The following is a 13,123-nucleotide window of genomic DNA, read 5'->3' on the forward strand; positions in this document are numbered from 1 at the left end:
GTTCCTTTATTTGTAAAATGGGAGTAATCCTGCATAGCTTACAAAGTTGCTGTGAGGATATATGTGAATTACATACAGTGGGTACTCAATAAATGATAATAATTGTCACTAATCTTTTATAGGTCCTTCAAAACTTAGATATATGAACCTCCTTAGTTCAGGAAAAACCCTAGATTAAGACTAACTTGATTCGTCCTGTCTTGATTGGTCTCAGTCTTCCATTTGAAAAATGCCACGTTAGATTAGCATTAAATTGGCATTCCATTGACCAAAGTTGGCCTGAAGATGTTTTGTTTTGTTTTTTTTACCTACATAGGATTTAAAGAAGAAAACCAAGCCAACATTTGAAAATTAAGATGTTTTAAAAAGAAATCTAGGGTTTCCTAGGTGGCGTGGTGGTTAAGAATCTGCCTGCCAATGCAGGGGACAAAGGTTCAATCCCTGCTCCAGGAAGATCCCACGTGCCATGGAGTAACTAAGCCCGTGCACCCCCCCCCCCCAAAATCTACTTTTCCAGCTTCTCTTGAAAAATCAAAAGATATGGCAATACCGAGCCCACATTCCTGCCTGGAAGCAATCCAGTGGGGGCCAAAAAGAAGCTGCCCCCTTAAGTAAGGCATGCATTCTCAGTTTTCTAGGGCTCCTCTGCCTTCTTTACTCATTTATATGATCTGCTCAGCCCTGTAGGCATTTCAACTTGTGCCCCTTTGGACAGCTGGAAACTGTCTGTGGTTGGCACAGAGCAGTCACTTAATTATTGAATCAGTGAATCACCTACTGTGTCTCCCCAGCACTCTTTCTTATCTGGCCATAAAAAGAAATCCAAGTTTATAGTTATTTGTGGTAGTTACTAAATAACTGATTTTCACTTTGCGAAGTGAATTGAATAAGTCTTTTCTATTAGTCAAAACAGACTGGGTTAGGCTGCGGTAACAAACAATCCCCACATCTTAGTGGCTTAAAACAACACATGTTTATTTCTTGCTTACTCACACAAACCTAGACACAAAATGAAAATACTCTCCTGTTTTCACACGCATGGAGACAGACATGAGTGCATAGGTATATACAGAATCACATGTCAAATAAATACCCTGGAACATGAACTCGTGCAAAAATCTATTTAGATACTGGTTAGCTTAAACTGCACAACTTTCTCTTTGTTGGGGGATTTTAAAAGGTCCCAGGACCCAAGGAAGGTAAGAGAATATCCACCTTCGGTCAAGGAAACAGCCATGCTACAAAATGAACCAAAAGCTAACAAAGTACGTGTGAGCTTTAAAAAAGCCTGAAGCTTGTACTACATTAAATTCCATGCACAAATCTGTACTTAAAATACCAAATATGCAATGACTGCAGACTCTTGCCCCCCTACCCCAGTGAGGCCTCTACCTCTGGGCTTCTAGCTTAGGAGGGAGATGGACCCTAGATGCCCAATATGCAGAGCCACGGAAGGGGCTGGACTGGGTCGGAGAGAGGGGCCAGCAGGCTGGAATCCTCTTCCTCCAGCAGGAGCTACAGGCAGGAAGGAAAGGGGCAGGACCAGGTCACATCCATTTCCCCTCCCAGTAAACCCTCTCTTTTTACCCCATCTAATCCAGGTCCATCTTTGTTCACCTGGATTATAGCAAACACTTCCTACTCACTGATTTTCCCACTTCTAGTCTTGCCTCATCCAATCCCTCCATCACAGCCACCATACCTGTCTTTCTAAAGTTTCTGAATATGTCCCTGCCTAGCCCAGAAACATTCCCTTGCTCTCCTTCATGTACAGTTGCTTGTCTAGATGCCTAAGCCTGGCATGCTTGACCTCCATGATCAGAAGCCCCTCGAAACTCATCTACTTCTATTCCAGCAGTTCCTCCAGGCCAGTTTCCTCACCTGTAGAGCATGCCCAATCCATTAATTTGGACAGGAGAAATCTCAGCCTTCCCTTTCTGTCCTCATAAGTGTTTCTCATGCCTCAAAATTCCTCTAGTTCTCTCCAGGTTTGTCACTGAGCTTAGTGAAGGCATCCAGGTTTCCCAAATAGAATGGAACTCCTTGAAGGCAGTTATCAAATCTCCTTCCAGGCCAGACCCTTTGTACCTCTTCAGCCCCTCTCCAGACTTCAGCAGGCAGCTTGGGTCCAGAGAAAAAGCCTTGGGTTGGAGTCAGGAGACCAGGCTTTGCCACTGTCTTGCTATACGACCTCAGGCAAATCCCTACCTCTCTCAGGCCTCACTTTCCTTGACATCAGGGCACTGGACATTTGCTTTTGAGCACAAAAAGGATAGAACAGATTCACTGAATAACTCTCAACTGTAATCCCAGGGGCTAGGTTGAAAAGCTTGGGGCCTGGGCCTGGGATCTTCAACTTGTCGACTTCCTGATCCCTTGGTTAGTCCCTGCTCACTCCAGTACCTCCATTTCTCAGTCATGCCTATCCCATACTCTTCTTTTAGGGAACAGGTTACCTGGTGGGCCACAGGGGTGGAGCAGGGAGATCCAGGCAGGGTTGGGGGGGCCAGAAGGGGTCAGGTGGGGTGCCTGAGATGAATCTTTCAGTCCCACAAGAGCCTCGGCTGCCTCCTGCTGCAGCTGCCACTCTGAGGAGGCAGAGGTCCAGGCCAGGCGAGAGGCTCCGGGGGCCTGCAAGGGAAAGGGAGAGAAGTAGACTGGGAATCTCCACTTTTGCCCACTCTTCAGGTGCTCCTCTGCCCCTGGTTACTTCATTATCCCCTACTCTTCCCTTCCCCAAGAGCAACTTCCTCCCAGGATCCTGGATCCCACTTCTTCCCCAGGACCTGTGGCTGCAGCAGAAGAGGGTCTGGGGTGCCACAGGGCTGGAGTATCAGAGTCGAGCATCTGGAAATAAGGAGAAAAAATGCCAGAGGATTAAACACATGGATAGACATGTACACGTGGGAAGAGGGGCAGGATTTTGCTATGTTCTGCTCTGGGAATCTGAGTGCCTGCTGGGTCATTAGGCTTTGTGGCCTTGGGCAAGTCCCTTCCTCTGTCTTGGCCTGCTTTGTTGTCTCTAAGATGAAAATATCTGTCAGCATCTTCCTCCCAGGGCTATGGTGACGATTATGGGAAATAATTGGTGTCAGTTTAAAAAACAAAACAAGGGACTTCCCTGGTGGCACAGTGGTTGGGAGTCCGCCTGCCAATGGAGGGGACATGGGTTCAAACCCTGGGCTGGGAAGATCCCACATGCCACAAAGCAACTAAGCCCATGTGCCACAACTACTGAAGCCACGTGCCTAGAGTCTGTGCTCCACAACAAGAGAAGCCACCGCTCGCCACAACTAGAGAAAGCCTGCATGCAGCAATGAAGACCCAATGCAGCCAAAAATAAATAAATAATAAACAAATCTAAAAAAAAAAAAGTTAAAAAAATAAAAAACAAAACAAAACTGACAAAACATTGAAATGACTGTTCCTGCCCTACCAGAGTCTGGTTTCCTTCCCTCCTAGTTCCCCAGTTCCCATGGAACTTGAGGAGCAGCTTGGCCCACCTTTAGGAAGCTTTCTCTAATGGCCTCTGGCCTCTCTCCTAGGCCTCTGAGGCTCTTACCATCATGTCGTTCCCTGCCCCCCCCCCCCCCCCCCCCGCACTTCAGCAGGCAGTTCAACCCTATCTCATTAATTCAAGTGGATTTAATAGCCACTATCTATTTAAGGCCAGGGCTAGTGCTAGGTGTATTCCATAGGTTTTTGCTAATCCTCATTATTATCAAGAGGTAGTAGTGTCTCCAATTTAATGATAGAAAAACAGGCTCAGAGAGGTAAAGATACTTGTACAAAGGTTCACAGCTAGGCAATGGTAGAGCTAGGAGAGCTCTGCCTCACCCTTTTCTTCTTTTTTACCATCTACTATGGTGTCCAGCACAGGGTTAGGAACATCATAAACATATCTTTTTCTCCCTACTCACGTGCGGGGCAGGGTAGAGGACCCTTGGGATTCTCCAGAAAGAGGAGCAGTCAGTATTGGGTGAGATCCTGTGCAGGTTGGGAGGGGCCCATGAGTGGGCAGCTGGAGGGCAGTGCCAGGGTCAAAGCCTAATGAGAATAAGAGAATTTAGAGTGTATGCAGAGGTCATAGATTCTGTCTTTCCTTTTCCTACCCTGTATCTTTTTCCTCTTCTTTTTCTGATATAGTGGTATATAGTCATTCAAATACCTATTGAATTAATGTTGAATTCATCTTACCAGGGAAAGGATGCAGAGGGACAGCAGGTTCTTGGCATAGCAAGCGGCACACCACTGGGGTTGGCATGGAAAGGCCTGTAGGCAGCCAGTGTCCAGGGGCCCAAGGGCCTGGAGGCACTGGAGTCCAGGGCAAAGGCAAGGCTTCTGAGGGACGGCTGAGCAGCAGAGGTCCCCGGGAGTTCTCCTGCAAGGGCAGGGGACATAGGTTGCAGTAAAGTACAACACTGGAGAAGGAATGGGTATGTTCTAGGATGGAGGTAGGACCCCAAAACCTCAGAGCTTGAAGGGTGGTAAAATCCCACCCCCGCATTTTGCCCATGGAATAGAAGTGATTTGCCTAAGATGACAGCAAGTAAGGGCTGGACCTAGAACCCAGGTGCTGAGGGCACAGAGAAAGGGATCTGGGCAGGGGCTAGGACAGGAGGCACTCCCTCAGGGCCCAGGTTTTCCTTACCTTCCCAGGGGGTGTCAGTGTCAGTGGGACTGCCCTATGGGGAGGCTGAGGCTGGGGTGCTATGTTCTCCTTCCCAGCTGTAAGGGAACAGGGAGAGCTTTGGTGAGCTCTTTCTCCTGAGTGCCATCCCACTTCAACCCCAAACTGAGTTCTCTGTCCCATTTCTACCCACAGATCTCACTACGTCCTCCCAACACTTAATCACATTTTATAGTTGGGGAGGGTGAGGACCAGAGAACAGAAACATCTTGCCAATTCAATGGCAGGACTGGGACTCTTTTTCCTACTTAGCCTTTCTCTGCCAAAATTCCTGCCCTGGCCCTGGCCAGAGACACTCACGGTGGACCCCTGGTTGAGTGCCTCCTTTCTTGACATGGCAGGGAGCTTTGGGAGGAGCTGCCCCTCTCCTCATCAGTCCCTGAGCCAGGTGCCTCTTTAGCTGTGCCTCCTGCTGCCTACGCAAGGCCACCTGGGCAGCCATGACCCTTCGGCGCTCCCTAAAGGGGGAGGGGGGTGGCACGTCAAAAGTCAAGTCAGCCACCTCTTAGATGAGGCCCATCCTCTCCCTTCCCTAGATCTCATACTCACAAGATGAGGACACATTTGTGACACTCGCAAGCCTGAAAGAGGCAGAGGCGCTTGTGGCCCTTGAGGTGGGCAGTGACACCGTGATTGCGGCAGCGGGCGCAGGTTGGAGAGCGACTGATAGCTCTCCTGGGAATAAGCTCCATGCCCTGGGGGGCTTTGGTCTCACCCCCTGTGGCAGAGTCTGAAGGGCAGTGGTAGACTGCAGGCATTTCACTGGGTTCCATGGATCTAGAGGCAGGAATGGAGGGTCAGGGTGGCCATGTGGGCCCTCTCCTGACCAGCCCTCTTGCCTCTGGAAGGCCATGCCTGATGGGTTTTTCCATTTCGCCCACCCCTGGACTCAGCTGTCACCCTTGCTTCTCCCCTGGCTTTCTCCTTTCTTCACCCTTCCTCGGGCATATTTATTCCGAAGAACCTCTCTCCTCTTTCCTTTCTCATGTATCTTTCGATCCAAACATTATTCTCTGCCCACCTGTACCTTCCCAGACACAAATCCCAGTTCTAGGCATACTCGCGCACTCTCACCCCCTGCAACAGTTCTTACACCCCCTTTCCACCAACACCCCACTCCCACAGTTTCCCTGGCATCCTCTTCAACAATCATCATCCTTCCCTCCTGTATTTATCCAATTCCCACATGTACATTTATGCTCCCCTTTCAATTCTTAGCCTCAGGTACGCCCAACAGTTTAATTTCCCCCTCACCCCTTTTAATCAGACCACTCCCTTGCACCTCAGTAACTATATCGTTTTCATGGATCCCTTGTTTCACTTTCAAGGATTATTCCATTCTCCCAGCAAAGGTTTACTGAACCCCTTCCACGTGCCAGTCCCTGATCTAGGCCCAAAGCCCCCTCCCACGGCCCAGATTCCTCTCTTGCACCCACACGCTTTCCAAACGGAGGCAAACCTGCGCAGTCGCTGCGCCCGACCTTTACGCGCCTTCGCCCACTCCCAACAAGTAGCTTCGAGCCGCGCCCGCCCCACCTCCCCACGCAGCTGTTCCCCGCGCGCACCCCCTTCTGCAGCTCTCTCCCCAAATGCTGGGTCCGAGGCCCCGTCCCGCTCCAGGGTCCCAGGGAGGGGGCGGGGCTCGGGGAGGGGGCCCCGGGGCCCCGGGGCCTCGGGGTGGGGGAGGGGCGAGGGGGGCGCGAGAAGCTAGGAGCGCGAGGGGCAGGCGAGGACATGTCTGGGGCGGGGAGTCCAGCGCCAGAGAGGGAGGGGAAGGGACAGGGAGAGGCGGGGTCGTGTTCGCGTCGTCAGCCTGCGGTTACCACAGCCTCGAGCAGAGTTAAACTCAGTCAGAAGAAGGCGAAAAGAGGCGGTGAGGTAGTGGCGTGAGGAACGGCCGAGCTCGTGCCACTTTTCCCACCCCTTTCTCACAAGGACCAATGAGCTTCAAGCGGCACCTCCTACCGCCGAGTCGAGCGACCAATGCACTTCAAGATCCTGCACTGACGGCCCACCCTTTTACTTCCGGGCCGCTTCTCCTCACGCTGGACTAGCCAATAGCGCGTCGAGTTGAGGCTTGCGCCACTACTTTCTCCCCTTGTGATTTGCCTTCCCAGATTGTTCTCACCCCTTTTGGGGAGGTGGCCAATGGGCCGTCGAGTACCAATTCCAGGACTAGGCTGGCCCTGCCCCCCAGGAACGGCTGCCAGGTCCACCCTCCAGCCAGCCGTGACCTGGACTCATCTGCGCACGCGCAGTTTTGCCCTCCGGCCTCCACAGCACCGCTGGCGCGTTTTGAGCAATTGGCCTAGACTCTGCTCGGGCGGCTCCTCTTCGCTGCGTGGACCCGTGTTTTCTCTCGCTTCTCTCCTGCTGCCCCAGCTCCCGATCCACCCTTCTCCTTTTATGTTCCCCGCCCCGTGATATTCCTGTTTCCTTCTCGGGTCCCACATTCTCACGCCAAGCCCCTTTCCTTGTGTCTCTTATCGTCCGTGCTGGTGCTGATTTTCCTAAATTTTGACTTTTACTTTCTCTGAGGGTCTCTCTTCTGTTCATCCTGCTGATTTTCAGAACCCCTTTCTCCACGTGCCTCATTCCCTCATAGCCCGCCCTACTTCTCCTCCCACCCCCCTCTTTGATTCCCGAGGCTTCTGTGGTGGTTTTTGTCTTTTTAACCCTTTCCACCCTCTGGGTTCATCTTCCTCCCGGATTTCATCCCGTTCTCGGGGCTCCACTCTGTAATTGTAGACTTCTCTGTGCATCTCTATTAGACCCATCTCACGATTTCCCTCCCCATTCTGTGTTGTCCTCTTTTCTCTGTCCATCCCACGCTCTCTCCTTTTCTCTCTTTGAGCCTCTAAGATTGCCTCCTCTCTCCCCTGAGATCCTGGTCTTTGTGCCCCACTCCTCATTTTTCTGCCACTCTACTCCCTGCAAGGTCCATCCCATCAATTTGCTTCTCCTTCTCCTTCTCTGTGTGGTTTCTCTTTTGTAGGGATAGCATCTCCTCTGACCACTACTCCATCCCTTTTCTCTTGAGGATTTCATTCCACCCTTTTCTGGTTCTGTCCGTGCTTGTGCTCAGATTGCTGGGTGCTGTCGTTTTGCATTCCAGGCTGGTGTGTGCCATCTTCTCTGCTTGGTTCAACTCCTTTGTTTGATCCTTTGTCAGCCTTCCTTTCCCCTTCTTGTGTCGCATCTTTTCTGCTGGTCTTGGCCTCTTATTTTGCCGCAGATTTCTGGCTTACAGATCCTGTGTCAGGTGTTCTGGACAGAAACGGGTGGCAGAAGTGACCTCTAGCTGGACTGCTGTGCAGGGGAGCAGTACTAGACAAAGTTGGAAAGGTTATTAGGGGCCAATCTGGGGGATGAAGGGTGAGGGTGTGTGGGATGTTTGAATGCCAGCTAAAGCGGTCAACCTTGATAGTTGAGAGAGAGATAGGGGGACCAACATTTTTGGAGAGCTTAGCACTTGCCTGCCATTTTATACTAATAATCTTATTAATTTTCAACAATGACCCTATGAGATATATTATTAATATATTTTATACGTAAGTTCAATAAGATGCACAAGATTGCACAGCTAGTCAGTGGAGACGTAAAGATTCCAACCTTGGTCTGTTTTTAAGTCCAAAGTCTATGAACTTTGTACTACCTACAGTGTTTTAGTTACTTCCAGTGATCCCCAATTCCCCACTTTTATTCCCTAACTGTCCCATAGGCACTCATTTCAGGTGACTAATGTATATCCATTAGATTGTGTGTGTTCTTGCAAGATGCGCAGTGTTTTATGTGCATGATGTTTTAATGTATGCAAGTGACTGTATTATTTGTCATTTAAAATAATCAGCACTGTGTTTTTATGATCCATCCATGTGCATGTGATACTTACATCTAACCAGTTGCTTCTAACCGCTACATGCTATTCCATGGTGTGCATTCCCTGCATGTTGCATGTTCACTAGGTCTCAGGGAGGGACACCCACATTGCCTTCGGCTCACTGTCACCACAATAATGCTGCATCTTTGTATGTGTTCCTTTGTAGTTGATGGTGGAAATCTCTGTTATGTGTACCTAGGATATACCAGAGATGGCTATTTTTAAACCTAATTTGACTAACTATTGCCAGTATTGCCATACAATAATGGATACTTTGGGCCTGAGACACTGATCAGAACTCTCAGCTCCTCCATTCCTCAGGGTCCAGAAGAGGACCCTATCCCTGGCCCCAGCTACCCCCTGAGCAGCAGTGCACAAGGGTCTCTGTAGCCCCACAGTCCTACCAATGCTCATATTTTTCCAGCTTTCTGATCCCTCGCCAGTCTGATAGATGCACGTTTGGATACATTGCATTTCTCTGATTATTGAGCTCAAGTGTTTCTTCACATGCTTGTTAGCCTTTCTGGTTTACTTTTCTGAGAATTGCCTCTTCATGTGCTTGGCCCATCCCCTACTGGGGTTGATCTCTTTTTCTTGTCAATTTTCCTGAGATCCTTGACCATTCTCATTGGTTTAAGACTTTGCACATGCTCCTCTTATGCCAATTTTGGCATTTCGTATTATTTTAGAAACTTATCCACTTCACCTAGGTTTTCAAATTTATAAATGTAGAGTTGTTAATAACACTTTTATTATTCTTAGAACATATGATGTCTGTTAATTCCTATTTTTCATTCTGTATTTTCATCTGTTTTTTTCTTGATTAGATTTGCTGGAGAATTATCTTAGTAATATTGTCAAATATTTGTTTTTTGTAATAATGTTTTGTTGTTTTCTATTTCATTGATTTCTGTCATCTTTATTTCTATCACTTTTGGGGGGGGGGATGCTTTGTTGCCCCTTATATAACTTCTTGAGTTAATTCATAAACATATTTTGTAATTCTTGTTTCCTAATGAGTATATTTAAATTATGTTTACTTCTAAATATTGATTTAGAAATCAGCTTTCCAAATTTTGATGTGAGTTAAAAAAACCTTTTGATTTTGAAATGATTATTGGCTCACAAGAAGTTGAAAAAATAGAGTCTAAACTCTTCTTCCAGTTCCCCATAGGGACATTCTGTATACCTGTACTATATGAACAGGAAGTTGACATTGGTACAATACTCAACTAAATTACAGGCCTTATTCAATTTTCGTTAGATTTTACATGTACGTGTGTGTGTGACATGCAGTATGTTTGCTATTATTCAGTTCTAAATACCTTTTAATTTCTTTTTCGAGTCAAGGGTTATTTAGTAATATGTCAGTTAACTTCCACACACACATTTGTTGTTCTGATCTCATTGTCTCTGAATGGAGAACAGCCTGTATAGTAGCAATCCTTTGAATAAGACAGCATCCTCTGTTCAGTACCATATCCAGTGGCAGAACCTAAACAGAAGAGTGAGAGTCAGGATTTGAGAAGCTAATGTGGATTTGGGTTAGGTTGGAGGGGAGACTATGGAGATGGGAAGACCTGTGTCCCTGAAGGTCTCAGGGAGCCTATGTCACAGAAACTGATAATCAACTTTCTGCTCCAGAAACAGTGACCCAGAGGCTGGCAAGAACTGTGCTTGAGACCTAGATTGAAATTGATTCCAGACCGAGCTCCAGCATCCAGGATCCAGACACAGGACCATGGGACCTCAGCATTTGAGCCCTGTGCAGCTTCTCTGTCTCCTAGGGGCCATTTCCACTCCACCTTGTATGTCCTGTTGGGCTAGATGCTTAGGGACCCTCTTGGCTGGGGTGGGTGGGGGGCTGAATTCATGTTACTGGGGGAAGGACAGCTGCATATCTGGGTCCCTGGGGAGACAGAACTGTGGAGGCTGAGCTCTTGATTGGAGGTTCAGGGGCTGAGAAGGGAATGTGAGTGGGCAGATGACTGGAAGAACATTCTCTTTTAGGGGCTGGAGCTCTTTTGTGCTATGAAGCAACATCTTCACTCTTCAGAGCTGTTGGTCTCCATAGATGGCAGTGGCTTCTGATGAGGAGCATGGTGTGTAAACTGAATGAGGGCTGTGAGGAGACACTGGTGTTCATCGAGACAGGTGAAGGGCGGTGACTTTGCTACATTTTTTTTACTTGCTCTTCTGACCCCCAGCTCTATTCCCAGCAGCCAGGGTCTCTGGACTTCTGAGTTGCAGATATTTACCCCATTATATGTTTGGGAACAGCATCAAGACACCAGCAGGAGAGGAGCAGGACCCAGCTGGTTGCGGTGTGGGCTGGATAAGAAGGCAGAAAGGAGGTGGACAGATCCCAGGAGGAGGGGGGACTCTGGGAGAGAAGACAAATTTGGGACACAAGGGAGAGAGAAGCAGAGGGGCTCCTGTGGGGAGAAGAGTGAGGAGAGGCAGGTGAGATCTGGGAAATCTGAGCAGCGAGTGGACAGCAGGGGAGAGGCAAAGTTGGTGATGGGGCAGAGTGAGCAGGAGGAGCAGGGGGTGGGGTGGGAGGTTGGACCGGATGTGGCTGATGACACTGATCAGAGCTCTCCAATGTTCTGCTCCTCAGGGACCAAAAAGGGAATTGTGGGTTTTAAAGGCTGCAGCCCAGCCTCATCTTACCCCCCGCAAGTCTCCTACCTCGTTTCACCGCCCGGATTGTCCATTGCCTCCTATAGCCGTATCTGCCGGACATATCTCTGCAATAACCTCACCAACATGGATTATTTTGTGAAACTCAAGGCCAAGACTCCTAAGACTTTAGCGTTTTCTTCCCATAGTTGCCCAAGCTGTGTGGGCGAGCACTCTAAGGACTGCCTCCCAAATTTTGTTACCACTGAGCGTTGTCCCAATGACGCTACTAACTGTTACAGTTCCACCTTAAGATTTCAGGCAGGTGAGAGAAGAGAAACTTTCTTTCTCAGGTGTCTGCTCTAGGCCTTCTGCCTTCCCATCTTTGAGGGAGGTGGGTGGGACTCAGAGAGGGAATAGGGGGAATTCCAAGGAGGGGTGGGGGAAGGTGCCTGGTGCCCGAGTGTTTGGTGGGAAAGCAGGTGTCTTGGTTTGTGAGGGGTGTCTGGAAGGAGGCGCAGGATGTTTGAATCTTGAAAGTGTCTCTGACTCCTCCCTTTCTTCCTTACAGGGTCTCTCAATACCACCTTCCTCCTCATGGGCTGTGCTCGTGAATACACCAATATTTTAGCCCATTTTCACCATATTGGGAGCATCAGAGTGACTGAGGTCCTCAACATCTTAGAGAAGGCCCAGTTTGCTGGTGCAGAGCCCTCTAGTCAGAGTCCTGCTTGGGGCATCCTCTTAGGCCTCCTGTTTGCCTTCAGGGACTGACACTCTAGCTGGACCAGACAAACACCCCTACCCCTTCACATAGTGAAATAAAGTTACAGAGTTGCCTTTCTGCTTGGTCCTGTGGTCCATGAGGGTTGCAGAGGCGCGAAAGGCCTGAGGAGGGCCAGTTGTGTCCAGGGAGGCAGAGGGGAGGGACAGGCAATGGGCAGTGCTTGCTGTAAAGTGACCGGGGGCTTGGGAAGGAGGATTGTTGGCAAAGTGACGGAATCATGCCCAGCCTGTGGGAGGAACCCAAACACTCTCCTTTTCCTCCTCCTCCTGGGGACCTGAGTTCTAGCCTGGGTTCAGCCATTGACTTCGAAATCCTGGCCAAATCCTCTCCCTTTTCTGGGCCTCCATTTCCTCCCCTTTTGAATGAAGGCCTTGTAGGGAAGTCATAGGGGTTATAAATTCAATTTGAATATAGTTTAAAACCATATATTTTATGATAAAGGGCCTTTAACTTAAGATGGCCAAAGCACTGATATATATATTTGCCGTAAAGAGAATTATAGGAATTTTATTTTTCTGATATATTAGAAGTTACTTAATAAAGACTTGTTTCCATTAAAAATAAAATGAAGGCCTTATGAATTAGAACTGCGGCTCATTAGGGTGAATTTTAAATACTTACCGAGTGTCTACTTGGTATGTGTCAGATACTGTGCTAGTATCTGGTTAGGGTTTTGTTTGTTTGTTTTGTTTTGCTTTGTTTTTGGTGCAAAAAATTTATGAAATAAAAATGGACATGGATACAAAGGGTATGTGTTGTGTGAGTGAGATATGTTTTGAGCCAGCCAGACTCAAGGTTGCAAGGTCACTTTTTTCCCAGCTTTACTGAGGTATAATTGACAAAATTGCAATGTATTTAAAGTGTACAGCATGATGATTTGATACATGTATACATTGTAAAATGATTCCTACCATTGAGTTAACTAACACATTCATCACCTCGCATATGTACCTTTTTGGTTTTTTTGTGGTGAGAACACAAGTTCCATTCTCTTAGCAAATTGCAATTATATAATACAGTATTATCAACTATAGTCAACATGTTATACATTAGATCCTCAGACCCTACTCATCGTATAACTGAAAGTTTGTACTCTTTTACCAACTTTTCTCTATTTCCCCCAACCCTAGCCCCTAGCAACCAC

At 48.1% G+C, this 13,123-nt stretch overlaps 2 protein-coding genes across 3 annotated transcripts; one reads left to right on the forward strand and one right to left on the reverse strand.

The window, feature by feature from the left end:
• Positions 1 to 954: 954 nt before the first annotated feature.
• DMRTC2 (DMRT like family C2) lies at positions 955 to 6,565 on the reverse strand. The gene is made up of 9 exons (XM_057712769.1): positions 6,514 to 6,565; positions 5,240 to 5,467; positions 4,991 to 5,148; positions 4,652 to 4,728; positions 4,198 to 4,381; positions 3,921 to 4,047; positions 2,787 to 2,847; positions 2,457 to 2,631; positions 955 to 1,515 (listed from the first exon to the last, which is right to left on the reverse strand). The coding sequence occupies exons 2-9, from the start codon at positions 5,461 to 5,463 to the stop codon at positions 1,403 to 1,405; spliced, it is 1,119 nt and encodes a 372-aa protein (XP_057568752.1). The 5' UTR covers positions 5,464 to 5,467; positions 6,514 to 6,565; the 3' UTR covers positions 955 to 1,402.
• A 1,120-nt stretch (positions 6,566 to 7,685) lies between these two features.
• On the forward strand, positions 7,686 to 12,031 carry LYPD4 (LY6/PLAUR domain containing 4). Of its 2 annotated transcripts, XM_057713102.1 has the most exons (5): positions 7,686 to 7,809; positions 10,215 to 10,378; positions 10,581 to 10,724; positions 11,191 to 11,517; positions 11,764 to 12,031. In XM_057713102.1, exons 2-5 carry the CDS (start codon positions 10,312 to 10,314, stop codon positions 11,964 to 11,966), a joined length of 741 nt encoding a protein of 246 aa, XP_057569085.1. In that variant the 5' UTR covers positions 7,686 to 7,809; positions 10,215 to 10,311; the 3' UTR covers positions 11,967 to 12,031. The 2 variants fall into 2 exon arrangements, with proteins under 2 accessions (XP_057569085.1, XP_057569086.1); XM_057713103.1 differs by lacking the exons at positions 7,686 to 7,809; positions 10,581 to 10,724 and having other exon boundaries at positions 10,312 to 10,426.
• The last annotated feature ends 1,092 nt before the right edge of the window (positions 12,032 to 13,123 follow it).

This window comes from Hippopotamus amphibius, chromosome 16 (assembly GCF_030028045.1).
Source record: "Hippopotamus amphibius kiboko isolate mHipAmp2 chromosome 16, mHipAmp2.hap2, whole genome shotgun sequence".
NCBI classification, from domain to species: Eukaryota; Metazoa; Chordata; class Mammalia; order Artiodactyla; family Hippopotamidae; genus Hippopotamus; species Hippopotamus amphibius.

Bases quoted from the DNA above. Each gene is read 5' to 3' on its own strand.
- LYPD4 (XM_057713102.1), top strand. From the start codon at position 10,312: ATGGGACCTCAGCATTTGAGCCCTGTGCAGCTTCTCTGTCTCCTAGGG. The intron at 10,379-10,580 runs GTATGTCCTGTT...ATTCTCTTTTAG, and splicing joins GGCCATTTCCACTCCACCTT to GGGCTGGAGCTCTTTTGTGC. The intron at 11,518-11,763 runs GTGAGAGAAGAG...TCTTCCTTACAG, and splicing joins CACCTTAAGATTTCAGGCAG to GGTCTCTCAATACCACCTTC.
- DMRTC2 (XM_057712769.1), bottom strand. From the start codon at position 5,463: ATGGAACCCAGTGAAATGCCTGCAGTCTACCACTGCCCTTCAGACTCT. The intron at 5,149-5,239 runs GTGAGTATGAGA...CTCCCCCTTTAG, and splicing joins CACAAATGTGTCCTCATCTT to GGAGCGCCGAAGGGTCATGG. The intron at 1,516-2,456 runs GTAACCTGTTCC...TCCTGCCTGTAG, and splicing joins CCACCCCTGTGGCCCACCAG to CTCCTGCTGGAGGAAGAGGA.